Below are 27,308 nucleotides of genomic sequence, written 5' to 3'. Positions count from 1 at the left end.
GAAATAAAAACATTTTAACTGTTAAAAGCATTAAAGGTGGCAGTGGCAGACTGGCAGTAGGCTGGTTGGGTTGGTCGGGCTGGCATCTGACCTGGCATGAGAATTCCAATTCTCGGACCAAATGAAGCTTGGGCTTCCGTTCAGGTAATCTTTTCCAATAGAATGTTTCTGTGTGTATATGCGCGCACGATGCATGCGTGTTTGTGCATGTTCTCTAACGCCCGTGTGCTCCCATCCATTTGATACGCATGAGTATATTTCTAGAATTAGAGGAATGAAAATGCAGTCTATGAAACATCTGTGCAAAGCAAATTGATTTTCTTCGAAGACAAGATTGATGGTGGTTTAACCATCCCACTTGAATCCAGAAATGAATAACAATGTGGAGTATTATTATTAAGTTCTTTAGAAACCTCTGGCAAATCAATGGCCTTCTTCATGGTGCTTAAGCATTGTATGTTTGTGAACACTTTTGGAGTAATAATAGTGGGACTCCAACCTCATTATAGCAGCTTCTAGGGCTTTCAGCCCCCAACTAAAATGATACAATTATAAATGTGATTATGTGAGACCCTGGATTCTGGTACTGAAACCCATAATGTGATTCATAAATTAATTGGCACTTCAGAAAATTCAATCATGCAGGTTATATAAATTTAACAACTGAAGACTAGTTTACATGTCAAAACTGCAACTTTACACCAAGTATATATCATGAGAGATCCATTCAAATTACATTGATTGATATCCCGATTAAACTACCTAAAATGAAGGGAACACTAACCTCAAGGCTTAGACCCATATTGTAACAAAAAGAAGATTAATGTGTTAAAAATAAGATATCTTTCGTCACATGGGTTTTTTCCTCTCTAGTCTCTGCAGCTTCCTCCACTTGAGGTAGATCTGATATGACAACCCAGAGAAAACCATGAAAACACTACCCCATTGCTTTTTTGAGAGAGGATTACCACTCAACAATGAAGACACCACGATGCTCACAAACTTGCGGGTTGTAGTAATGGTAGTATTTGCAAGTGAGCCAAAGTGGCTTATAGTTAGGAAAATGAAGTTCTGCCCCACTGCTCCACACAGACAGTAGACAAAGATGTCCCATGCAGCCTCAGGATGCTGCTTGCAGAATCGGATTGCTTCATATCCACTTCCATGTGGCCAACCAAACATGTATACCATGTTATATATGGTGCCCCATAGATTCATTCCCAGCATTATATCCCAAGCACTTGTCTTTGGATACCTATGTATGAGGATGCATTCTGGTTAGAAACACGTGCATCTAAGTTGCATTTATATATTCAGCAGTGATGGATGTACATGAGATTGTACATAGTAAACAAGACGTGAAAATGCATGCATGAAAAACAAAATGGGCAGACTTTTGATTCTACAGATGACAAGAATATGTTGCTATTGCACGTAATACAGATCTCTAATAGGAACCAAATTGGCAAGCCAATTTCGTAATCTAATCTGTATTAAAACCCTCGAATATATCCTATTGGCTTTGAGACTACATGTCTGACCAACAGCCAAAAGCAGGCAGTTATTAAATGTTTCTATTACACAGCCAACTTGCTAATTAAAAGGCACAACGAGACCTAGGCATGGACCTTAGAGTGCTAATGAAAGATGACCAAGAGTACTGCAACTTTATATATTATGCCCTATAACTCCTTATCCCTTAATCAAAATGTGATTTTTTTTTTGGAAAAGAAAGTTTAGATCTTTATTAGAAGGAACAAAAGGGCATTTACACCCAGGCATAATGACAAAAGATCAGCTGCTCTATTTGCTTCATGTGGAGTATAGTAATTACATCTACAAACCTAAGACCCTCAATTTCATGGAGTTCATGGAGCTTACCATGGCCATTCAGCATACCTAAATTGTGAATTTTGCTCTTATGAAAATGTAAATTTTGTTAAGACAGTATAAAATGACCTTTTTCTGATAAATGTATAAAGTGACTTAAGACATTGTCCTTTTCATGGCATAGTCTCTTTATATATTCTTTAATTGTTAAGAATTATTTTTATATAAAGGCATACAACAACAAACTGGAAAAAAAATATCAATAGATATTTCCAAATATGGAAATCGCAATTTTTTCCTGGTAATCCCGACATGAATTACAGAAATGGTAATTTTCTACAATGGACTAAAGTTACATAACTGAGATTATCAATGGAATTTTTAGCTAGCTCTTAAACTGTAATACCTTGCTGTTAGTGAATCCTGAGTTGCATTTGTGAATCCATCAAAAGCTAAGTTCAGAAAACAAAGACCATATCCAAGGGGTGCATTTGGATGGGCTAGCTTGCTTATGGTCTTTGAGCTAGTCTGTAACCGAGCAAAGATAAGTAATTGTCAGAATTAAAAATTAACAGAAATACCAATTTAACTTTTAAACTGGTTTAAATCAATCAGTGAACTATCTTGCTGGTGCCAAAAACATAAAACCAACAGCTGGTAAGGTGGATTCTATGACTATAAGTCAATATAACAGTGCCTCACCTTTAAAAGTGCAAATGCAGATACCCCTCCAGCAACAAGGAGAGTGCATACATACTCAGGAAAAGTATATTTAATTCCATAAACAAGTGTTCCCATCAGCATCACTGCATAGAGGTCAAGCATCCACTATTAATAATAAGCATCATTACTCATAAAGTTCTTGATGTGATATGCATCTTTCAACCTGATCTACCAAAAACAGATGACTAGAATGCACTTGTGTGCAACAATGGTTGGACGTGTCTAAATTTCAGAATTAGATCCAAATTGTGGATATTCTCAGTTGGGGCACATGAGGTGCTTGTATATGTCCCATATACCATGAATTGAACTGTATTAGCACGACAATAACAAATGGACACTGTTTACAAAAATCCCTTATTCTATTCTAGAACTCCTTTGCATTCTCTTATTTTTTAAGTATTTCATGTGAGGATCAGCTGGGGAATGGGTGGTGCTGGGTATATGTTCTATATACCAGGCATTGTACTGCATTAGTGTGACACTAAAAAATGGACACTTTTTACAAGAATCCCTTATCCTATTCTAGAACTCATTTGCATTCTCTTTTCTTAAAGTATTGCATGCAAGGATCACTGATCACTGAAGAATGTTGAGTAATCACCTGGAATCATTTTTGAGGATTTTGCAAGGACCTGCAGGTAGAATCAGGTAATAGAATGAGAAGATCAATTTCCATAATTAGAAAAAAACTTCACAAAATTATATTTCAGAAGAAAATTATTGGCCTAAAGGGTGGTTGGTTGACCCTGCAGAAATTATGGAACTTACTCATGCATGGAAGACATGATTAAGTAAAGGTTTCATAATTGCAATTATCATGAAAAGCATTGACTTGTACTTCAATACTTTCCCAATCCCTAATAACACCAATTTAGCAAACTAGAACTGGATGGGAAAAATGTAGTGCTGCATCTGGCCTATGTCATCGGAGAATACAACTTAGGCTTGAAAGAAAATTTTATAAAATGGTTATAAGACCAGTAATGTTATATGGAGTATTGGATAGTCAATAAACAATGTGTCTAAAAAATGAGTGTAGCAGAAATGCAAACATTGAAATGGATGAGTGGGAAAACTAGAAACATAAAAAAACGAACACATTTTTAGGAACTTAGGAGTAGCCCCAGTAGGTGACAAAATGAAGAAAAGTAGACCAAGATGGTTTAGTCACATGCAGAGAAGACCATCCACAGCGCTAGTGAGAAGTGCTCAATTGGAAGCAAGGTTCAAAATTTCGATATGATACACCCTGTATTGGGCATATTGTATCATATCATTGGGGTTCTGATACACCTGTTTACAGGTGTTTCGGGAACCCCCTTTTTGTAATAAAATTCTAGTAAAAAGTAAGCCCAAAAACCAAAATTTGAAAAAAAAACAGTGAAGCGTGTGGTTTTAAGTTCTGATACACCTCTGCCGATACACGGGCGTGTCAATACTTTGAACCTTGATTGCAAGTTGAAGGGTCTAGAAGAAATTGAGGCAGGCCTAAAAGGGTATGGGTTGATGCAGAGAGAAATGACTTGAGAGCCCATAGTTTAACAATGGATATGACAACATGATTCATGTTAGTGAACCCCAAATAGTTGGGACAAGGCTTAGTTCTTGAGTTGAGTTGAGACCCTAAAGGCACAAAACAGAACCTGAACAGAGTTAACTACTTTAGGAGTCCACAACTCTATGCTGAAGAAACAATCCCATAGCAAGGTTCCAATCCATCTTCACCGAGTAACCCGGTAATGGTTCAGACTGTCCACTAGGGGCTATATTCCAAGTAGCACCAAAGTCGAATCAGATAAACAAGCGCAAGGTGTGGATTACAATTAATGAAGATTTGAACGGAAAGACTTCATAATTCATAATTGTCTTAAAATATAAGAAAGACAAAAAAAATGTAACCAAAAGCATATTTTTGTCCAAATATCACCAAATGTTAACATTAAACTATTAGCCTACTGAAAACTGCAGAAACAGATATTCTAGCTTCAAATCTTATTTAAACAAAAGAATACCTCAAGTGATGTTTCAATGTACAAAACAACTTTTAAAACTTTTAAGTGATGTTAATTCTTACAGTGCTTCCAAAGGAAACACAATTCTAAATAAAGGCTATTGCTGGTGCTGTATCTTTCCATAAAACTAAGGATTCCTTAGTCTTATATATTAGGTTCAAAGTAAGGATTCCACAGCCATTTTCCTTAGTCTTATATATTAGTTTCCATAAAACTAAGGATTCCACAGCCATTTTCCGAGGAGGGCATTATTCTTCTCTTTTAGGTGTCCGATTCCCAACCCTCTAGCCTCTTTTGGCTTGCAAACCTGTTTCAAAAAGAGCAGGAAATCTGTCCTTTAGCAGGCCACCTTCACACCAGAAATCCTTCCAGAAGAGAACCCTTTGACCATTCCCAACCTCATACTTTATTCCTTTTAAGAGCTGAGAATCAATTTTTTGAATTGCCTTTCATACTGAGCAACCATATGAGGATCTAGAATTCTCAGTCTCCCAATCTCTTACTGTAGGACCATACTTTGCTGAAACTAGCTTCCTCCACAAACTGTTCAGCTGATCATTATACCTCCAAAGCCATTTCCCAAGCATTGCCATATTTACTTCCCTTAGTTTTCTAATGCCCAGACCTCCAACATTTTTGGGTCTTCTGACTGACTTCCACTTCACCAGATGGCATTTATTTTCCATATGTTTAGATATGACTTGGCATTTGAAATGTCAATGAGCAAACAGACAAGTCTTGATTTATGTCCAATTGTACGGAAGAAAAAGATAAATCCTAATTTGAGGAATTTTCTTACAACTATTCTTTTTTTTATTGTTTGCATCATGTATATCCTTTATGACGTTCAACTATTATTATTCTGAAACTTTGTGCACCATAATTCTCAATTTTATTTAATTTTTAATTAACAAAGCAAACGACTGCAAGGATTAGGCTTCACCCCTGAGGATTATGCTACATGTTCCTGGAGGTCCTACTAATGGCTTGTGTCATGTGTTGCTTGTGTTACTGTTATGGCTCCCTTAGATAAAAGATAGCCTCTTCAGAGAAAGAACCCAAGCTAGCCCACCTTATGTTCAGAACTAAAACAATTATAACTTTAGCAGCACAAAATTTACAACTGAAAGGCCAAGAAATTACCTGGGTACATCAAATTACCCAAGATAATATAAACATGTCAAAATTACACTAAAGTAACACAAATGAAGCAGAAAATAGAAATAATAGAAACACACAAAGCTCAAAAGAAAAGTTAAGCATGCCTGTGCTGGGTAACTGATGTACTTTAATGCTTCAATTCCCATAGCTGGACCAATTGTGTTGGTGATGCCAGCGCTCCAATAACTCCACCAGGGAGCATGACCAACACTACTTCTGGACCAGAGCTTTATCACTATTTGACAAAGATGGCAGGAAAAGTGTATGAAATATCTTCATTATCTTCTACTTAACTAGCATGCTAGTACAAGGAAAAAACAATTAACCAGCTAAATCATATCAAGCAAGTGAAGATAAACTTACTTATAAATGACCAGAATAGGCAAACTACATTTTGAGCTAAGTTCAAGAATGAAAGATGTTCAAACCGTTTCCCATCTGGTCCAAACCGCTTGGTGGAACTGAAAACAGGATAAGATCATCTTAGTAAACTTGCTACATTTTCTATAAACTGACATTATACTGTAAACCTTCTTTGAATCCCAAGGAGGCAAGTAACTTACTACAAAGAAACATAAATAAGAGGTACACTAATACTGAACAAAGACTTAACCATATCACTTCATGGTGGCTAAATAAGGACTCCTCTACGTCCCAAAAACAGAAGAAACAAAAAGGTATTAAGTCTTAAGCTAATGCACCAAAACTCAAAAAAAAAAAAAAAAAAAAAAAAAAAAAAAAAAAAAAACGGAAAAACGAAACACTTTCCATATCTGAATAATTGGCATGGAACTCTGAAGCAATGGAAAGAAAAATAAAACCATCATATCCTTGTCAGCACAAAAAATAAAATAAAATAGGTGGGGAGCGGGGAAGAAGCCAATATACTGCTGCTTAATCACCAAAGCTGCAACCATTGTCATACAAAAAGGAATGAAACTATTTAGTTCCATCTACGTGGAATTATTAATTGGGTTCCATAGGCCTTGCGATTTCTCTTTTATATGAGTAGGATCATAAATGATACATTTTCATTCCTTAAAAGCATAAATCGTCAATTTTCTTTCCTTATTAAATTAGTATTTTACTATAAAAAATCAACATATTTGCATTCCATTCCCTAGTAGTCTCACGATGCAAAACATGTCAATTGCCAAACAGAAAGATCTCCGAAATAAAAATGGATCTGTAAAATTCTAAAGCACTAAACTCCCATGAATCCAAAGGAAAAGGTCAAAAGAAAAGGGCAAAAATTAAACAAAGATAATTAAATATAACTCTGGTACTCACACAGTTTCCTGAAGAACTCCTTGAGTTATATAAGCTGACCAAATTCCGGCTATGCATAAAACCAATACCAAAACACGGCCGACGCCGGGGACGTGACCTTCCATTGTGGTTTAAACCTCGGCTGTATGAATCCCGCGACGAACACTGGCAGGCTTTGTCTTCTGAAATGGTTAACGAGGAAAAAAAATGTGTATAGAAGAGAAGAAGCAGGTGGAAATCTCGAATCAACAAATAATGGCAACACCTAACCCATTCCGCGGGTGGTTTTATTTACAGCAGGTCATTTCGTAATTCGTGTCATTGATTTCGTCGTGTCTTTTTTCTATTGGATAACTGATATAGTTCTGTGTTCCTATTGGCTGCATTTCGGACAATCCACGTATACCCTTTTATTGTTCAAGGTTTCGAGGTATCAATTCTGGTCCGCTATCGGCCCGACCGGCCACCGGCTTTTTAGGTATACCGCATTCCGGCCGGGTTTGGGTTTATTGAAAGGGAAAATTCAAAATTGATGAGATGAACAATGGACAATTCCAAGTTTTCTTTGGTTTGATCTGAGCACTGTCACTGAGCTGAGGAAAAGAAGCGAAAGTAAGGAGACCATCTACGCGATCCCATTCTTTCCTCCACAACCATGGGCGCTGCGGCTTGATCTCAGCAGCAATACACCGCCATCTCTTCTCTTCTTCATCCTGTTAGTTTCCCCTGTTCATCCGTTGGCTCAGGTGAATTTATGTTCATCTCCAGAATCACATCTACTCTCTTCTTTTAGATCCCATATGTTTATTTATTTATTTATTTATTTTCGTTGCATCGATTTGGTTTTCTGATCCCAAATCAATTAGGCAATTAATCAGCAATTTTCGTAACACCAGTGCTCAACAGTGTCGTTTCATTGATTTGATTTGACTTGATTTGTTTGACCTGATTGTGCTCAGAAGTGTCGGTCTTTTTTACCTTAGTGCTTATTCTACCTCACATTAGGGATGTATAATGGTGGTTTTCTGCTGCTGGCTGCACTGATATATTAATAATGGTTTGTTAACACCAAATGCTTGTTATAGTGCTTCAGAGAGACTATCAAGGGAAGACGTCAAATAGAACCTGCCTATTCGTTCCTACCTTACCCTTCTACTGGACTAAAAACCTGCTTCACATTGTCCGTAATTGTGCTATTTTCAATATAAAAAATGAAAATTTATGGTTTCTTCCTGTACGTATCTGTTGGCTTCAAGTGCAACAATGTCCCTTCAACACATTCTGTTCGTATATTTTCTATTCATGATATGATATCATAACCTGCGGTTAATTATCTTGATAGAATGTTAAGCAAATTGGCAACATGTATGATTTTCTTCACACACATGTGAAGAAAATGATTATAATATCATTTTCATTTTTTTTTTTGTTTGTTCCTTTACATCCCACGTAATTCATGACTTGCCTGAAAGAACTGTAACATGAGCCACTCCAAAAAAGTGTGATGACACCCTTTCCAGTTGCATATTACATATGATAAGTGACTTTGTTTATAAGGATGATGAACAGGGTCATAGTGTCAGTTCTTGGCTTCTTGCTCTGTTTATCTCATGTATTTCATATTAGTCTGACAAGTGCCAGAGTGGGTTCGAGTTGAGAGTGGCTACCTTGTGCAGATAAATAAATAAAGCTAGAAGGTCCAGTCCTCCCCCTCCCAAGACCCCCGATTGCCAGGATCAATAGGGCAATGGACCTTGTTTTCAAGGGACTCTCATGAACTATTCCCAGAAAAATGTGGTGTGTCTGACAGCCTCTTGACTTGTGACATGTTGCATATAATATGAGCTTAATTTATATGTATTTGTTTATCAATCCCCTCTTTGTTTTCCCATGTTTTGCACAAACATTCTTTCAAGTGTCTCCATTCCTGAGCCTATCTCACAATTAGGAGCACAATCCTAATTAATTTGAGCAAATATGGTACTTACACAGCCCAACCCCAATTTGATACAGTCAAACCTGAATCTTTGCATGCATTGGACTATGATTTTGAGGCTTTGTGCTGCACCAGGGCTTTTCCCTAGGTCATACTAGTTAGCAACTAATGAAGGATTAAATGCAAAATTAAATGCAAGTTGATGAAACTAATGAAGGATTAAATGCAAAATTAATCTTAGGGAAATGCCCTAGAAGGAAGAGGCTTTAAAATGAGTAGGACTAAAACAGGGTATATGATATGTAAATTTAGTAATAATAGGAGTGTAAATCAAGATACACTTAGGATTGGAAACCAAGAGATAAGTCAATGTGACCGTTTACGGTACCTTGGTTCAATAGCTCATAACAAGGGAGAGATTGAGGAGGATGTCACCTAGAGAATTAGAGCAGGTTGGGAAAAATGGAGGGGTGCATCTGGACTTTCGTGTGATAGGAGAACACCACTTAGGTTAAAAGTACAATTCTATAAAACAATTGTAAGGCCAACTGTGTTGTATTGAGCAAAGCATTGGGTAATCAAGAAACATGTTCAGAAAATGAGTGTGATAGAAATGTGGATGCTAAGATGGATGAGTGGAAAAACTAGAAAGGATAGGATTAGAAATGAATCCATCCATAGAAACCTAAGAGTAGTTCCAATAAGTCAAAATGAGAGAAAGCTAAGATGGTTTGGTCATGTGCATAGAAGACCACCAACAGCTTCAGTTAGAAGAAGTGATTTATTACAAGTGGAAGGGGCTGGAAGAGCTAGGGGTAGATCAAAAAGGACATAGAAGTAGTAAGAAATGATTTAAGAATTAATAATTTAACAGTGGATATGGTTTTAAATAGAACAGATTGGCGAAACAGGATTCATGTAGCTGACCCCATATAGTTGGGATAAGGCATGGATGATGATGATGATGATATCACTTGGCAACTGATATTAGAGAATCTGATTGTCTTTTATTTTGGTAGTCATAAAGAATCTAACTCAGTTTTGAAAAACTTAAAGTAGCAGAAAGTAATGCAAATTTGCAACCAGCTCTGTTGCCAAATTGGGTTGAAATGAAATATGAATTGGGGCACCGGCAGTAGCAAAAAATGCACTTGAAATCAGATTTAATGCCAAACCACAAGCCATGGGACCCAAATCTCCACTACAACTAGCCAGAAAACTTACTGACTGAGCCACCAACCTGAAGGCCCCACCATAAAATGTGAACATGCCAGTGTTTGAAAGAAAAAAATGAAACATCAAATCAATCGGTGTTTGATTTAAAACACTGGTGTGTTCACATTTCATTGGTAGTTGCATGTGACCACGATTGCAGGAAATCTTTTCACTTCAGAAACATCTCTCTCTCTCTCTCTCTCTCTCTCTCTCTCTCTCAAGTTGGATCTGGATAATTGCCTGAGTCCAAGACTCCAAGGCACAAGCTTCAGAGATTCAGATGAGGGTGTCGATTTGCTACATGGGTTTGGATGTTTGATCTGTGGTTGACCTAACCTAACCCAGTCCATGTTATGATTTCTTTCTTGTTCTGGTCTTAGAAGAATGTAGTTCATTACTAGTGATATACTGTGACAACTTGTTTTCAGAGTTTGAACGACTGACAGAAATCTTCAAAGGCCAATGGTTTCTCTGTAATTACTTTGTTTATTTGAAAGATCTCTACCAGGTAATTTGGAATCACATTTTTAGTTTTCTAATTTTTTTTAAGAGCATTAAAGAGCGACTCCATTGTTGAAGTGTCTATTATTGGTCTGCATGATCCGTTTATTCCCTCTATCAATTAGTTGTTCCAATTGGTTCCATTACTTGGGCTTTGTTTGTATCTTCTCTTTTTTACTTAGATGTTTTGAATATCTTTTTCATATATATTACTTCTCTTAATTCAAGTTGCGCACATGCATTTCACAATCTAGGTTGTGCATATTTTGTATTTTCAAAGCTTCAGATTGTCTTGTGGATTTGGAAGGTTTTAGAAAATTTTGACCTGGCAATCCTTCATTCTGTTTTTCAATTTTCTTTGGTTTGAAAATGTTTATCTATGACATGGTTTGGTGGATTAAAATATAAAACCTTAGATTCTTAATGATTTTAAGGAGGCCTTAAATTTTCTTCTTCACCTGTTGTTCACTCTGAATATGTTTGAAAATTGAGACTGCTGAGGGACTTTCTGAATGTGGTACTCTTTGTAGATTGCTGAGGGACTTTCTTGCTTCCCTCTTTTCCATGAATTCCTCTCTGCAGATTCTGATGATGTTTGAGAATTGAACTGATCTGGAGAAGAAGCCTAGCAAAATGGTGTTGGTCTTAGCCCTAGGGGATCTTCATATCCCTCACAGGGCACCTGATCTGCCTGCAAAATTCAAGTCTATGCTTGTCCCTGGCAAAATACAGCACATAATATGCACTGGAAATCTTTGTATCAAAGTATGTGCTCTTTGTGACTCTTCTTTTTTCTTTTGGTTTCCTTTTAGTGTGTATATATTCACTTTGGTTTTGGTGTTCCTTGTGTTCTTCATCAATTAATTTGCTCCTTTTTCTGGTATATTAGAGTGAGTGAATTCTCCTTAATAATGAGATGCAGTAAACTGGTTCTAGAATTATTGCTTTGATTGGTTATCTCATATGAATCAACAACCTTGTGATGAGTTAGAGTCTGGAAACATAGGAATCTCCTGTTACTGCATACAACCTGGTCATTCACTCTTTTAGTACCAGGATTTGAAACATCAGCAATAACTAGGGTGCAGTACTGGACTTTGATTGTTATTGCTATGGTAGTAATAATGCATTTAGAACAGTTAAGTATTTATTCATAATTTTTGCTAATTTTATAATTCTAACATATTATTAATTAGGAATACATTGTTTTAAAAATGCATTCCTCAAGAATGGAGGAATTCTTGAGGAATTCTAACATATTCTAACATTTAGAATATGACATGTGTCTAGGGGTCTGATTCAACAAGATGAAAAAAAATAAAAAAGACTTAGGGACACATCACTATTAAAACATTTCCACAATGTGTGAATCTCATCATCACTATACTTATAGAAGAGAGCATAATTAAATATAAACCCTAATGCTTTTCACCTCAAAACAGTCTATAAAATAAGGTGAAATTTATATTATATATTAGATCTTCATTTATATCAAAGAACCAAGGAAAAATAGGAAAACCATATCTCCCCTCAGGAATCTGAGTGTTGGAATCTGACACATGCCCAAACACAGATCATCATTGTCATCATCATCATCCAAGCCCTATCCCAACTATATGGGGTCAGCTACATGAATCCTTTTTCACCATTCTGTTCTTTTTACACACATGCCCAAATGCAGATGCTTTGTTAAATGAGGACAGTGCATGTAACACTGATTAATGTATTACTGAAACGATACTAAAATGCTAATGGGCTGAAAATAACCAGAAGACAACCATTCTGATTTGAATGGCAATCATTGTTTATGTAGTGTATTTGTGTGGTTATGTCTTGTTCCTGGATGGTTATATGGTTTCATCTTTGGCTGAATCATAAGGGTTGCATGGTTATGATCACTTTATCACAATGAGATTTTGACATGGATGTACCATGTAGGATCATCGTTTTTCTTTTTGTATTTTCTTCTTGCATCTGTGCCAAATTTATATATGATGGCCTGATTTGAATTGCACAAGTTTGACTCTATCTCTCCTGCAACCATCTTGTTCAGTCAGATATTAAATGACTTCTTACCCAGATCTGTTTGTTAGAATACTGCAATAGATGATTCTTTTCCAGGATTCTGTTTATTGGACTCCACTAGGATTTAGTGTCCATCTCATATATGAATGTTGCTCTATATTCTCCAAAGCTAGGCATTCTTTGACTTGTTTCATCTCTTAAAGTTCATTGTTTCCAGAGATATATGGTCTTTGCCTTTTTTTCTTCATTGTTCTCTTAAATTAATGTTGAGGCAAAATTATTATCTATTAGGGGGTGCTCAAGTAGTTAATCTCTGTAGTCTGTACATTTTAAATATGCTTGGAATTAAATCATTACACCTTATAATAGGAAAAAGGTCAAACTCCCTATCTTTTGATGTAATACATATCTGCCTGACTAAACCATGTATATTACTGTCTATTCAGTAATGGTGTTGTGATGCTTTAAGCAGGAAGTACATGACTACTTGAAGAGTCTTTGCCCTGATATGCATGTCACTCGAGGTGAATATGATGAAGATGCACGTTATCCAGAGACAAAAACACTTACCATTGGTCAATTCAAGCTTGGGCTATGCCATGGTCATCAGGTTTAGTGATCCTTTTGTCTCTATGTCAACATGTGCTCTTTGTCCAGTTATTCTTTGCATATTTGTGTAATTATATGAAATTCTCAAAGAATCTCTGGGAAATTGTGATTATAATCTTTGATAACATCAATGCTAGAAAAACTATACATTCTTCTGGTGAAAGTTTACTCAAATACCTTAACTGCAGACCTACCATTACCTAAAGTGTCCAACCAATGTGTCTATAGGTTTGACAAGTAACAGATATTATCAGGATGCTGTGGAAATGATAGACATATATGGACCAGAATGAATATGTAACCTTCTTTAAATAAGTTAGGAATAAACTGGTGGGGGGACAACAAACAAGCTTGAAGGTAAATTACAACATTAGGGAACACACAACCAACCTATCCCTTAAGTATTATTCCATGATGATGATGATGATGATGATCAGATGATCAGAAAAAGTAATTCATAATTTTATTAATTTGTAAGGTGACTCATTAAGGACTGAAATATTGGCTGTCTTGAAGGGAATCCAAAAAGATAAGGAGCTGAATATCAGTAAGCTCAATCAAAGGGGATTCAAAGCTAGTTATAAGTTGGCTTCAAAAGGAAGAGGAGATTGGATGGCGTGGCTTTTACAAGGAATGGAAGTGACTTTTCAATGGGTGAAAAGAGATGCTAAGAGAGTTTAGCCAAACAAGGGGTGGGAAGAAATCGGCTGTTTTGGACATTGTTGTAATCTGTATCCACTTTGGGAGAGCTAAGAGAGTTTAGCTCTCCCCTTCTTCATCTATGTACCTCTTTCTGTTTTATTGATCTTAATGAATCTGATTCTGTTATTGATAAAAAAAATTATTAATTTGTAAGTTGAGATACTCCAAACATTCAAGGACAGGAATGCAGGAGACACAAAATAATACCTGGCTGGCCACTCATGTATTCGTGTCTCTATTTTTCTCTGTTTGGATGCAATATTGTCTTCTGTCCTTGTACAGAAAAGAAAAAGATCTATGATACTTTATTTTTTCTGATAATTGTCTTGGATTCTAACTTCATTAAGGTACATTTTTAGTTTAAAAACTGAGCTAGTTTCATGGGTTCTATGGCCATGTGCCTTTTACATCACAATCCACAGAAGCACAAAATGTAAAACATGGATTTTTGTGCCTATGTACAGGGTTAAAGTTGTGCTAGGTATTATCCTTTTGTAGTTTGAGGCCTCCATGCTGCTCACCTCTGTTATATTAGCATCAGCCTTACCAACATTAACACAAGGAAAATGGATAAGCAAGTAAAAGAGAAGAAATGTTTATAAAAAGGTAGGACAGCTTGCTAGGTTCTGTTTGAGGAGGGAAGCGTCAGGACAGAGCTCTTAGGAAGCACTAGTGACTCTTAATGTTCAGGAATTTCATTAATGATTTACTATCAATTCCATGCTCCATTGTAATTTTCATAAAATGCTCCCATTTACAGCCCTGTGATCCCAAGGTTTATTGTCCATCTCTATCCCCAAAATTATTGAATTTTCCTAGTTATTGCTTCTGGAAGTACATGGCATTCATCTTTGATTTTAAATATACTCTTTTTGTTCGTTGATTGTTTTCTGTTTGGCAATCTATAGGTTATCCCATGGGGGGACCTGGATTCTCTAGCTATGCTCCAGAGGCAATTGGATGTGGACATCCTCGTGACTGGTCATACACATCAGTTCAAGGCCTACAAACATGAAGGTGGCGTTGTTCTAAACCCAGGATCTGCAACTGGTGCCTACAGCAGCATCACCTATGATGTCAACCCTAGCTTTGTTCTCATGGACATCGATGCCCTTCGTGTTGTTGTCTATGTTTATGAACTCATCGATGGAGAGGTGAAGGTTGACAAGATTGACTTCAAAAAGACAGCAACAGCTCACTCTGCACACTGAAGGAAGCTCTTTTTGGTAGTACTAGGTGTTTGTTCTTCTGCTACTCTTTAAAATCAAATCCATGTATTGTGTTTGTGATGCCATACGCTTTGATTTTATACCAAATTTAGGGATGTTGAACCAGGTGAGGAGAATTCAATTGGACATTTATAGCTTTATGCACTAATAATTGCTTGTTCTAATTATATATAAGGCTTTTTTAACGGAGACAATATGACATTTGATCACCACTCTTTAGCTTACTACTTGTAAGTTCTTCAGTATAATAGTAAAATCTATGAACTCTATATTCATTGGGGTTAGGTTTATCCCATGTAATGTACCATTAGCCCTATAACCACTCTAAAAAGTAATCATTACAGTTTCAGATTTCAGATTTCAATGTACAAAATGGCCTTCAATGTGAGATCACATCTGCGCCCCACAGAAGGCACCCCACGAACACCCCATATATATACATCTCAGCATGCATTCGAAACATCTCTCAAAATTGTCAGTGGGAGATGTTCCCAACACATGGTTGAGATATGCTGTGGGGCACTTTATGTGGGGCGCAGATGTTCCCAATGCATGCTGAGATGTATAAATGGGGTGTTTGTGGGGCACCTTATGTAGGGTGCAGATGCGATCTCTTCAATGTAAAGTATCACATAGAGCACGCTTGTCACACAGTGAACAGTTTGATGAAAAATGCTGCCATAGCCGCGGCCAATGATGGTGGGTTCGGAGCTGCTGCTGCGTCTTCGTCACTCGTCAGCCATTGATGCGTTGGAAACGGTGAAAGAAACTGGATGGCGTGGGTTCTACCATGCATTGTACCATCTGTTTCAAAGGAGTTCAAATCATTGTACCATTTGAACTCGTTTCAGTCGCAGCCTGAGGTTGAATTGCTCAATGATTGAATAAAAGCAATGTGTCTTTGTGTTGTTTTGAGATGCCAAGAGTTTGATTAGTTAATATTATTTTTCTTCCCCTACAATTTTTATGGTGTATTTTGAAAAAGCGTTGTCAAGTTGATGATAATGGAACCCACAGAGATTGAATGGTTGTGGGCCCCATGTCATGAGTAGTGACATGAAATTTTATTAGAATCAACATATTAACTAATAAACACTAGTAATACTATGCAGAATACATGAGAGTTATAAAAAAATGTGCGAAGTATAAGAGATGGCATTATAACACAAGTTTGTGACAATGTTGTATTTATGTGAAGTAATAATAGTATTGCCCATCTAACTTACATGATTAGCATTAACATGAAGTTAAATATTAATTTTTGTGTGTAATAGATTGTTTGGTTGATCTATTACAAGCATTTACATTTTCTATGTGTAAATTTTGCTTTAATTCATTTTATCATAAAGATCTGAATCTTAAGGTTTACAGTGCAACTTCAAAATGTATTATTTTGTCTATAAGTTTAGTTTCTTAACTTTATTTAATGATTTGAAATAAGATAATAATTATAAAAAAAAAAAGTGTCTAAAATTCTATTATCATTTCATAAAATATCATTCTATATTTTTGCATATTTTGCAAATTTTCCACATGTTTGTTATATTTGGACAACAGATTTTCCACTGATACCAACATTTTAAACCTTGCTTGAATTTGAGCTCAAGTATGGTAGGAACAATATTTTGCTTCACCATGTGTCATTTTTACAATATTTTCAACATGTTCGTTATATTTGGACAACAGATTTTCCACTGATACCAACATTTTAAACCTTGCTTGAATTCTCTTTTTGATGGAAAAACATTGCTTGAATTCGAGCTCAAGTATGGTAGGAATAATATTTTGCTTCAAATTTCTAAGTGGCTATGGGTGAATTGGTTGGCATAAAAGGATGGATTTGATGGTAGGAAAGTAAATGAGATCCTGATTGTAGAGAGAGAGAAACTAATATTTATATAAGAACTCAAGCTTATTTCATCCTTCACTCTGTTATTCCTGAGGTCATGATGTTGAAATTAGTATTTACTATTTACTAAGAACGTAAAGGTGATTGTATAGGATTTCTAACTTTTACAAACATTAATGTAATTCTCAGTTACAAAGAATACAGTAGAAATTTATTCAATTATTTTCTAACTAGGTCATGCTTTCTTGATCATTCATTTCTCAAGAATGAATTCCTGGATTTCAATTCCTGTATGCCGGGCCCCACCCTGTACTCTCAACATAACTTTATCTCCAACTTTGAGTGAGGTAACAGGAATTGCTGTCTTTGTTGGTTCGCTTCCTGCAGGGGGAACAAGGAAGACGCGCATCAAATCTGTAAGAGGTAAAGGAATTGCAATTCTGTATAAAGTGGTCTTTAATAATTAGAATATACCTTGGAATGGACATACTAAGCCAACTGTTTCTGCATTCTGTAAAAGGATGCTGTAGACAGTTTGACCATCTGAATCATTCTGCAATAGTCCAAGTATCCTAAAGAAGTTTGTTATCGGCATCAACAACTCATCAATAATTGAAAATAGAAACAAGCACAGAAGAATTGTGCTGCATTCTGTCGATGCTCAGCACTATGTATTACTGCACCACCACCATCATCATCATCGTGGCCTTGTCCCGACAAATTTTGTGTTTTTTAACTTCTATGGCATTAAGAGGTTAGGCAATCATGGATTGTTTTCCACTTTTCCAATCACATATAATTGGAATAGTCTGAGAAGATGGTGGCTTTCTTTAACTAATAATTGATATCTTCCACGCCTAGTCAGTTGAGTTTAGTTCTTTGTTAGTATGGATACAAATATTACTTTTTTCTAATTAATAAAGGCTACAACAGAAATTATTAAGATAATCGAAAATCTGATGCAGATAAACATGGAAAAAGACAGAACATACACTAATGGTGTACACAGACATAATGCTTGAAAGGATTGATACAACATTAGTGATCAAACACTAGAGATAATTTTTTCTCAAAAGATCTTGTGACCATGTAGATAAAAACTCATGGATTCATTCCTAATTCAATATTCCATGACAGAAATCAATATGAGAGCCCATATATGCTCCAAACTTTTGGCACTTTAACGCATTCATATTTGACCAATATGGCCATAGTTCAAAAATATGCAGAATTGCAAACCTTTGCCTCCAAAAGAATGAGAGGCCTCGTCTCTATCTTTACACGCCCAACAATTGCTGTTCTTTGAAGGCCACTCTGATCAACCACAATAACCTCTTTACCTGTCTGCAACTCTGAAAGATAGCAAGTCTTTCCTCCTGGAATGGCAATGTAAGCATGTATTGGACCCTGTGAAAGTTCATTAGTATGCCCAGGTGAGGCATCCAAACTAAGGTTGGGCTTGGACAAGGCAAATAAATGAAAGACAGAACAATGTGATGGAAGTAAAACTGTTAGATTTTCTCCTATAGTTGCAGAAGGAACTGGGTAAAATTATAGTGAATCAGCTGAGATAGACTGAAATGTTAACTAGGATTTGCTCTAAAAACTGATGAAACTGTACCAAGTGAAATCAGGTAATTCTAAGTTTTACAATGAAAGTGGCAGTCCAGATTGTTGGAGTCACTTTAATACTCACTGCATTTACTCGGAAAGGCCTGGTAGCAATATAATTTGATTCCAAGCATTCTGAGTGAACAAGGAAAAGCCCCCTAGCGAATGACCCAACCTATAAGACATTTTTTGTAATGAGAATCAGAATATGCACATGACAGCTCAAATAAATATATGGTTAGGAGTTAGGACCACAAGAGAACTAAGAAGAAGAGGGACCAGACCAGAAGTCCTTCGCCAGGCCTCATGAGGCTACAAAGATCCACACATACACGATCACCCATTCCAGCCACTTGAATTCGTGTTATGGTGGCCTTGGTCAAGTTCAACAAATTCCTTACTTCATTTCTTCTGTCAAAATAGGCCTGATAATATTAAGCACAATGAGAACTAATCCTTGACTGCAGTTCAAAGCCCAATTCGATAAAAGACATTACCTTTAGTTCAAGAACAGATCCAAAATCCTCAACTTTTAAAACAACTCCACCCAAACCATGTTCCAGAGCCTAAAAACATAACAAGATACAAATTCACAGGGTACATCTTAAAATTATGGTGACAAGTTAAAAGGATTAAACCATTAGATGAAAATTATGTTGGCATTCTTTTACTGGTAGAGATCCTAGGATATGCTGAAGTTACCTCAAGGAAAGTTTGTGCTTCAGAGGGAGTTTTTGATATTGCAAAGACCGTTTTCTGACTGCCTTGGAATGCTGCAACAATATTCTCTGCAGGTATGACCTGAAATGCATAACCAATGGCTGAGCATCAAGCTATTACAAAGAACGAAGGAGAAAACAAAGATACAACTGAAAATCCCATATCAACAACTTTTTGAACTTTAACAGTGCTGCCAGTTCTGTAAACCTCTAACTGGAATAATCTAAATGCAGACTTTAGGCTCGGTTTGGGAAGAGTACAAATACAAATATGTACTGTGCAAATACAAGGTATAGAAATACCAATTACAAGGTTTTGCACTGTGCATATTTGTATTTGCACTCTTTCCAAACTGAGCCTTAGGAACAATACTATGAATGGTACCATCCTAATGGTCACAGGATGTTCATCTGGTTTAGTAGAGTGAACAGAATTAGTCAATGGCCAGGTTTTGGATTTAGTACCAGCCTTGCCATCTTGGTAACCTTGGTAGAAGAGAAATTGACAATATTTTGATAATAAAGGTATCTCTCGCTATTATGGTTATTGATTTCAAAATATCAAGTGTAATGGTGACTATGAGCAACTACAGCATATGAGCATATCAGCTGTATATTGTGCATAAGGTAAATAACAGTTGAAAATTGTCACCAAATGGATGAAGTACAACTGTTGGTTCATAAGACATGATGCATTGATGCTGATGGTGCTTCACATGGAAATCCTAGAAATTGTGCTATCATGGAATCTACCCATGATAATAAATATGGTATTGCGACCATTATCTGGCCAGGATTCATGGCAATGATAGACAGGGCTCAATTTTGTAAGTCTAGGTAGATATACAAATCCAATTTAGATAGGCATTCCATTGTTCTAATGGAGTCAAAGAACAATAGAATTATAGAAAGGACCACAATTGGAAACTCATACAACGGTGAGATGAGTTACTGTATCATATAATGAAGAATTGCATGGAAGTGCAACACACATACAGGAGGAACAATTTGGTTGCTGACAGTTAAGCAAATTTTGGTTGTGAGATCCAGGAATTCAGGTAATATAGTTGCTTGAAGCTATCAAAAGTCATATACTCATAGACGAAGTAAATCCAAGCAAGATTGCATATAATTTGAGGACTTAAGAGAGTTATTATGTTAAAAGGATGGGAATTGTGGGGTATGATCTTAATGTACTAAAATAATTCCTGTGGTCCCCCCTTGTATTCAGGTTTTTTCTCAGGGAAGGGCCTTTACTTCCAAACTTAACCATGTGAATCTTTAAGTAAAGATATTAATGCGGAGTAGAACCCAGATGACAAGAAAAGCAAGATAAAGTTAGTCCAGTTGAATGAGTTTAACTGATTCTACAATAAATCAATTGAAAGACATAAATCTAAAGTATATTACATTGAGCTTACCTGCCAGTCTGGCAAATGTACAACTATGTTCTCTGTCAGTTCATCTGCTGGTTGAAGCTCTTGTAGTTGTTGAGGTGAAGAAACCTCAGAAAATGTGGCAACTCTTCTATTCTCACCATCCAAAAGCATGCCATTTTCAATGAATAGAGGATATATTAATGCTATTGCTGCATACTCACAAAATCATGAGTCAGAAACGTGAGTATGAAGGATGAAAACAGAACCATATCTACAAACGCATCAACTCATCATTTATTCCACAACATTGACCACTACTTGGATGCAACATATCACAAAACCAGACCAAGCAAACAGATCCACCACCCATACAGCGTACATCTGTTTAGTTATGACGCATGGACGACAAATACAATAAGTTTCCCATTTCTTTTAACATCCAAGTACTAAGGTCAAATGCCCCAATTAGTATAATATTGATCAACAATAAATACAAGAGGTGATGCCCTTTTTGAATAGAATAAAGAGCAAGAGTAGGCAGCACAAAGAAGGATATATACATGATAACTGATCTTTTTTTTCTTTTTCTAGCAAAAATTTAGTCTTTAAACGCTGGGCACTGTAACCACATCTAACGAATGAGTGAGGGAATCAACATAACAGACATCTTAGGGGCTTTGCTAACTATGAAGCAATAGAATGCCCATCTAATGACAAAAAGACATCAAAAACACAGATGCGAGGCCAAAAACAAAATGAGAGAAAAATAATAATAATAATAATAATAATAATAATAATAATAATAATAATAATAATAATAATAATGGGAAAACGTAATAACAATAACACAGATAGAAGATCCCGTAAAATCTTACACGACCACTCGTCGGCGAGTGCTCTATCGGAAGATGAGAAAATGAAGGTATTCCAGCCTCTCTCGACTGCAGTTGTCATAACTTGCTTGCTTTCGGTCCATATCCAGACCTGCTTGGATTGCTGATAAGTCTGGGGAGTTGGAGAAGTAGACATTGTAATACTAGATTCTATATGCAACTTTACCCCTTTACGACTGCCATTCATAAAAATGGCGGCGAAGACCCATTTACACCTATCTCCTACAGATATTACAAAATAGGAAAATAATTATTTGATTCATGAATAGAAATGGGTTTATGATTAGAATTTAGAAGAAGTAAGATAAGAAAAAAAAAAAAAAAAAGAGGTAGAACCAGCGTTTGACCTCCTAGTTAGTTGGGAACTTGGGAAAGAACCTGATTTGGTAGTAAACGGCGGGAATGGGTTGAGGATTCCGAGCAAGGAATTGGAAGAAAACAGGGCCATGTCTCGGTATCGACCATCGACGACCTGGGCTGGGTTCTCTTCTCAGTTTCCCACTCAAGGCAAGGGAATGCTAACATGTGATTTGTGAATTGCCACAGGCTCAGGCTCTTTGTCCATGAAAACTTGGTAGCCGTTAATCTGGGATGTGTTTAGCAACTGAAAGGGAAGAGGGACTTCCAGATCCGTTTAGGAAGGGCAGTGTTGGCTTTCGACTTCGTTCGTGGAGTGCTAGCATCACAAAAAGGAGGAAGATTGCGAGGAGATGAATTGGGCATTTAATTATTTGGGTAAAAGTAAAACACAAAAAACTACTCTGAAGTTTCTGACAATCATAAAACCTCTCCTATATAGTTTTACCTTAACAGAAAACTCCCCTGAATTTTATAAGAAATCAACAAAAATCTCCCTTTCGTGAATGACCAGACAGAAAAGTTAGACGATGCATCAATTTTCTCCAAATTTCCATTTTACCCTTTCGTAAATTAGTTTGCAAATGTTTTTACTAAAATACCCCCATCGACCTGCTATCCTCTTTTCTTATCCAACTCCATTGTCTGAAGAGAGGGAACGCAACTCTTTCAATCTTCCATCCAAACTCCATCAAAAGCACCTTTTGATCTTTCATCTCGATCTCGATAGCAATTATCAAGGCATTCTGCTCTAACTCGCTCCTTAGGACAAGCACTGTGTTCTCTTGTAATTCCTGTTTTGTGCCCTGTGCAGAGATGCATAGACGGCTGGTGCATGCATAATGAACTCTAGCGAGGGATTTGTTCTGCTTTGCATTGCAGATTAGTTAGAGCGTGCCATCGGCATCAGTGCAGCAGTAGGGTGGTAGTTGGGAGGAATGAGACTATTTCAATGGTTGTGGGGGAGTTGGTTCTCCAGCTTGTCCAACTCAGAATAGAGATTGAAGGGGGTTCTTCCAGCCTTTTGTCTTGTTGCTTTTTAATGGTTTTGGGAAAGATTCTCGGACCTAATGGTTATCAGGCTTGTGGCAAACACATGGGCTGGTTTCTGATTTTAGGGTGGATTAATGCTGAATGAATCAATATGTTGATTTCTCAATCAGCTATAAAATTGTCACACAGTTCGCAGTCAATCTGTGAACTGTTTAACCATGAATAAGAGGAAAGGAACATAATATCTTATTCCCAACAGGTTATTCATGAGCCAAACAAACATTACGATTTATGAAATTGATGAGGGCAGATTTGGCCCTACAGTAAAATTGACACGTGGCACCTCGTGACAACTAGGAAAACACCCAGCCAACAAACTTATGAAGTTGGTGACCCACCCGGGCACCTGTCTGGCCGGCCTGGCGCGACCTGCGCGCGGCCTGACGCGCACCTGCACGGCGCGCGCGCGGCCTGTGCGAACTACGCGGCGCACGCGCAGCCTGCGTGAACTGCGCGCGGCCTAGAGCGCGGCCTGCGCACGGCCTGTGCGACCTGGCCAACCTGGACCAGCCTAGCGCATGATCCGGCCAAGGCACCAGCTTGACGACCTGATCTAGACACTGACCCGCCGACTGACACAGGCGCCAGCTTGACGACCTGATCTAGACATTGTCCCGCCGACTGACACAGGCGCCGACCTGACGACCTGGCCTAAACACTGACCCGCCGACTGACGCAAGCACCCCTCTGACAACCTGGCCCAGGCGCCGACCTGGCCGCCTAACACAAGCGCCAGCCTGACGACCTCGAGGAGTTCACCACCGTACCCCGGTTCTAACAGGATGCGACGAGTCTTACCGTTTGGAGGCTTTTCACCCACCTAACCTGCGAAGACTCCGGTATATAAAGACCTCACCCCCCAAAGGGGAAGGGGAGAGAAAAGAAAGGGAAGTAACCCTACTCTCTAGCTCTCTCATATTATCTTCAAAGCTCTCTACAATAAGAGTGCTAACTTAAGCATCGAAGAGCCCCCACCGGGAAAGTACCCCCGGGACCTCTGATTCAGTTCTCGTAGGTCGTTCAGCTCCCGCCGCCTACGAAGAGGAGGAAAAGATGCAGTTCTCGGAAGTCCCTCAACTCCCCCCACCTCCAAGGAGGAGGAAGAGATGGAGTTCTCGGAGGTCCCTCAACTCCTGCCACCTACAAGGAGGAGGAAAAGATGGAGTTCTCGGAGGTCCCTTAGCTCCCGCCACCTACAAAGAGGAGGAAAAGATGGAGTTCTCGCAGGTCTCTCAGCTCCCGCCACCTACAAAGAGGAGGAAAAGATGAAGTTCTCGCAGGTCCCTCATCTCCCGCAGCCTACAAAGGAAAGAAGACCACCTCATGCTGAGGGCAGTCGGATTGTGCCGCACCAGGGAGCTCCAACATTCTCTAAGGCATCGACCGCCTAGTAGGGAGTTCGCCAGGCAGTTCGCCCCCAGGTAGTTCGCCCCCAGGCAGTTCGCCACCAAGGCAGTTCGCCCCAAGGCAGTTCGCCCCCAGGTAGTTCGCCCCCAAGGCAGTTCGCCCCCAGGCAGTTCGCCACCAAGGCAGTTCGCCACCAAGGCAGTTCGCCCCAAGGCAGTTCGCCCTCAGGCAGTTCGCCACCAGGGAGTTCGCCACCAGGCAGTTCGCCACCAAGGCAGTTCGCCACCAGGCAGTTCGCCACCAAGACAGTTCGCCACCAAGCAGTTAGTTACCAAGCAGTTCTCCCCCAGGGAGTTCGCCACCAAGTAGCTCGTCACTAAGGCACGCCACCACCGGGTCGAATAACGAGGTACTTTGCCAAAAAAAATTTACATCACAAAACATTGGTACGTGGCCGAAAACGGTTACATCAATTGGCGCCGTCTGTGGGAACACGCTACAAAACGCTAAATTCTCATCCTACCAAAGCTAAGTTCTCATCTTGCCAAAACTAAGTCCTCACTTTTTAGAAATTGAAGCTATCACTTTATAGTTTACATTTTTTATGAACTTAGAGACTATGCAGGGAGCTAACGGACTAAGTAGCTCTACCAACCTTACTTTCAATTCAGATAATGCCACATCAGTCCTCTCCGCAAGGTCCCCCCTACAAAGATGAGCTCTTCGTGGCTTCCGCGGGAGTTGGCAGCCAACTGACTACATAGGCGCCCTTACTGGTCGAGCCTTCCAAGGCTCCCGTGTGAGCTGGCAACCTAAAGTTAGTGGTGTTGCCCCTGAAGGTCGAGCCCCTAGTAGCTTCTTGTAGGAGTAGGTGACCGGCATTACGAAGCTGATGCAGGCCAAGCCTATGGGCCACCTCACTACTTAAGACCCGGTTGCCTCTCCGGCACGGGCAAAAGTAAAAAAAGAGTAGACTACGAGTCACTCCCAAAAGCCTACGGGCCACATTACTGCTTAAGACCCGGTCGCCTCTCCAGCACGGGCAAAAGTCAAGAAAGAGTAGACTACGAGTCGCTCCTAAAAGCCTACGGGCCACATTACTGCTTAAGACCCGATCACCTCTCCGACACGGGCAAAAGTCAAAAAAAGAGAGTAGACTACGAGTCGCTCCCAAAAGCCTACGGGCCACATTACTGCTCAAGACCCGGTCGCCTCTCCGGCACGGGCAAAGTAAAAAAAAAGAATAGACTACGAGTCGCTCCCAAAGCCTACGGGCCATACTAGTAATTGGATCAGCACTTACTAGCTCATCGACTTACGGGCCAAAAGAAATCTACTCCCTTCGCTGAGTTACTATCAGCTCGGGAGTGGGGGGCTATTGATGAGGGCAGATTTGGCCCTCCAGTAAAATTGTGACACGTGGCACCTCGTGACAACTAGGAAAACACCCAGCCAACAAACTTACGAAGTTGGTGACCCACCTGGGCACCTGTCTGGCCGGCCTGGCGCGACCTGCGCACGGCCTGTGCGAACTGCGCACGGCGCGCGCGAACTGCGCGGCGCACGCGCGGCCTGCGTGAACTGCGCGCGGCCTAGAGCGCGGCCTGTGCGACCTGGCCAACCTGGACCAGCCTAGCGCATGATCTGGCCAAGGCGCCAGCTTGACGACCTGATCTAGACACTGACCCGCCGACTGACACAGGCGCCAGCTTGACGACCTGATCTAGACACTGTCCCGCCGACTGACACAGGCGCCGACCTGACGACCTGGCCTAAACATTGACCCGCCAACTGACGCAGGCACCCCTCTGACAACCTGGCCCAGGCGCTGACCTGGCCGCCTGACACAAGCGCCAGCCTGACAACCTCGAGGAGTTCACCACCGTACCCCGGTTCTAACAGGATGCGACGAGTCTTACCGTTTGGAGGCTTTTCACCCACCTAACCTGCGAAGACTCCGGTATATAAAGACCTCACCCCCCAAAGGGGAAGGGGAGAGAAAAGAAAGGGAAGTAACCCTACTCTCTAGCTCTCTCATATTATCTTCAAAGCTCTCTACAATAAGAGTGCTAACTTAAGCATCGGAGAGCCCCCACCGGGAAAGTACCCCCGGGACCTCTGATTCAGTTCTCGCAGGTCGTTCAGCTCCCGCCGCCTATGAAGAGGAGGAAAAGATGCAGTTCTCGGAAGTCCCTCAGCTCCCCCCACCTCCAAGGAGGAGGAAGAGATGGAGTTCTCGGAGGTCCCTCAACTCCCGCCACCTACAAGGAGGAGGAAAAGATGGAGTTCTCGGAGGTCCCTTAGCTCCCGCCACCTACAAAGAGGAGGAAAAGATGGAGTTCTCGCAGGTTTCTCAGCTCCCGCCACCTACAAAGAGGAGGAAAAGATGAAGTTCTCACAGGTCCCTCATCTCCTGCAGCCTACAAAGGAAAGAAGACCACCTCATGCTGAGGGCAGTCGGATTGCGCCGCACCAGGGAGCTCCAACATTCTCTAAGGCATCGACCGGCTAGTAGGGAGTTCGCCAGGCAGTTCGCCCCCAGGTAGTTCGCCCCCAGGCAGTTTGCCACCAAAGCAGTTCGCCCCCAAGGCAGTTCGCCACTAAGGCAGTTCGTCCCCAGGCAGTTCGCCACCAAGGCAGTTCGCCCCAAGGCAGTTCGCCACCAAGGCAGTTCGCCACCAAGGCAGTTCGCCCCCAGGCAGTTCGCCACCAGGCAGTTCGCCACCAAGGCAGTTCGCCCCAAGGCAGTTCGCCCCCAGGCAGTTCGCCACCAAGGTAGTTCGCCCCAAGGCAGTTCGCCCCCAGGCAGTTCGCCACCAAGGCAGTTCGCCCCCAAGCAGTTCGCCACCAGGGAGTTGGCCACTAGGCAGTTCGCCCCCAGGCAG

The 27,308-nt window shown here is 39.6% G+C and overlaps 3 protein-coding genes across 8 annotated transcripts; 1 reads left to right on the top strand and 2 right to left on the bottom strand.

Moving 5' to 3' along the window:
• Positions 1 to 623: 623 nt before the first annotated feature.
• On the bottom strand, positions 624 to 7,270 carry LOC148854184 (UDP-galactose/UDP-glucose transporter 3-like). The gene is made up of 7 exons (XM_088986609.1): positions 7,020 to 7,270; positions 6,093 to 6,190; positions 5,834 to 5,964; positions 3,158 to 3,188; positions 2,533 to 2,636; positions 2,237 to 2,358; positions 624 to 1,255 (listed from the first exon to the last, which is right to left on the bottom strand). Exons 1-7 carry the CDS (start codon positions 7,121 to 7,123, stop codon positions 850 to 852), a joined length of 996 nt encoding a protein of 331 aa, XP_088842735.1. The 5' UTR covers positions 7,124 to 7,270; the 3' UTR covers positions 624 to 849.
• A 115-nt stretch (positions 7,271 to 7,385) lies between these two features.
• On the top strand, positions 7,386 to 15,427 carry LOC148854183 (vacuolar protein sorting-associated protein 29-like). Of its 4 annotated transcripts, none has more exons than XM_088986613.1 (5): positions 7,501 to 7,744; positions 10,578 to 10,657; positions 11,233 to 11,415; positions 13,148 to 13,285; positions 14,895 to 15,427. In XM_088986613.1, the coding sequence occupies exons 3-5, from the start codon at positions 11,284 to 11,286 to the stop codon at positions 15,195 to 15,197; spliced, it is 573 nt and encodes a 190-aa protein (XP_088842739.1). In that variant the 5' UTR covers positions 7,501 to 7,744; positions 10,578 to 10,657; positions 11,233 to 11,283; the 3' UTR covers positions 15,198 to 15,427. The 4 variants fall into 4 exon arrangements, with proteins under 4 accessions (XP_088842736.1, XP_088842739.1, XP_088842738.1 ...); XM_088986611.1 differs by having other exon boundaries at positions 7,507 to 7,744; positions 11,181 to 11,415; XM_088986610.1 differs by lacking the exon at positions 10,578 to 10,657 and having other exon boundaries at positions 7,386 to 7,744; positions 11,181 to 11,415.
• Positions 15,428 to 17,108: 1,681 nt separating this feature from the next.
• Positions 17,109 to 22,387, bottom strand: LOC148854182 (3-dehydroquinate synthase). Of its 3 annotated transcripts, none has more exons than XR_016113373.1 (10): positions 22,045 to 22,387; positions 21,649 to 21,888; positions 20,816 to 20,982; positions 19,378 to 19,476; positions 19,173 to 19,241; positions 18,960 to 19,100; positions 18,761 to 18,850; positions 18,304 to 18,471; positions 17,539 to 17,636; positions 17,109 to 17,445 (listed from the first exon to the last, which is right to left on the bottom strand). XR_016113373.1 is itself a non-coding variant. In XM_088986607.1 (10 exons), exons 1-10 carry the CDS (start codon positions 22,112 to 22,114, stop codon positions 17,318 to 17,320), a joined length of 1,251 nt encoding a protein of 416 aa, XP_088842733.1. In that variant the 5' UTR covers positions 22,115 to 22,387; the 3' UTR covers positions 17,109 to 17,317. The 3 variants fall into 3 exon arrangements, 2 of the variants coding, with proteins under 2 accessions (XP_088842733.1, XP_088842734.1); XM_088986607.1 differs by having other exon boundaries at positions 17,539 to 17,617; XM_088986608.1 differs by having other exon boundaries at positions 17,539 to 17,617; positions 22,014 to 22,361.
• Between the last annotated feature and the right edge of the window lie 4,921 nt (positions 22,388 to 27,308).

Source organism: Nelumbo lutea, chromosome 4, assembly GCF_056320005.1.
Source record: "Nelumbo lutea isolate HS-2025 chromosome 4, American lotus-T2T, whole genome shotgun sequence".
Taxonomy (NCBI): Eukaryota; Viridiplantae; Streptophyta; class Magnoliopsida; order Proteales; family Nelumbonaceae; genus Nelumbo; species Nelumbo lutea.
The sequence above is the reverse complement of the archived record's forward strand: the minus strand, read 5'-3'. Positions and strand labels throughout refer to the sequence as shown.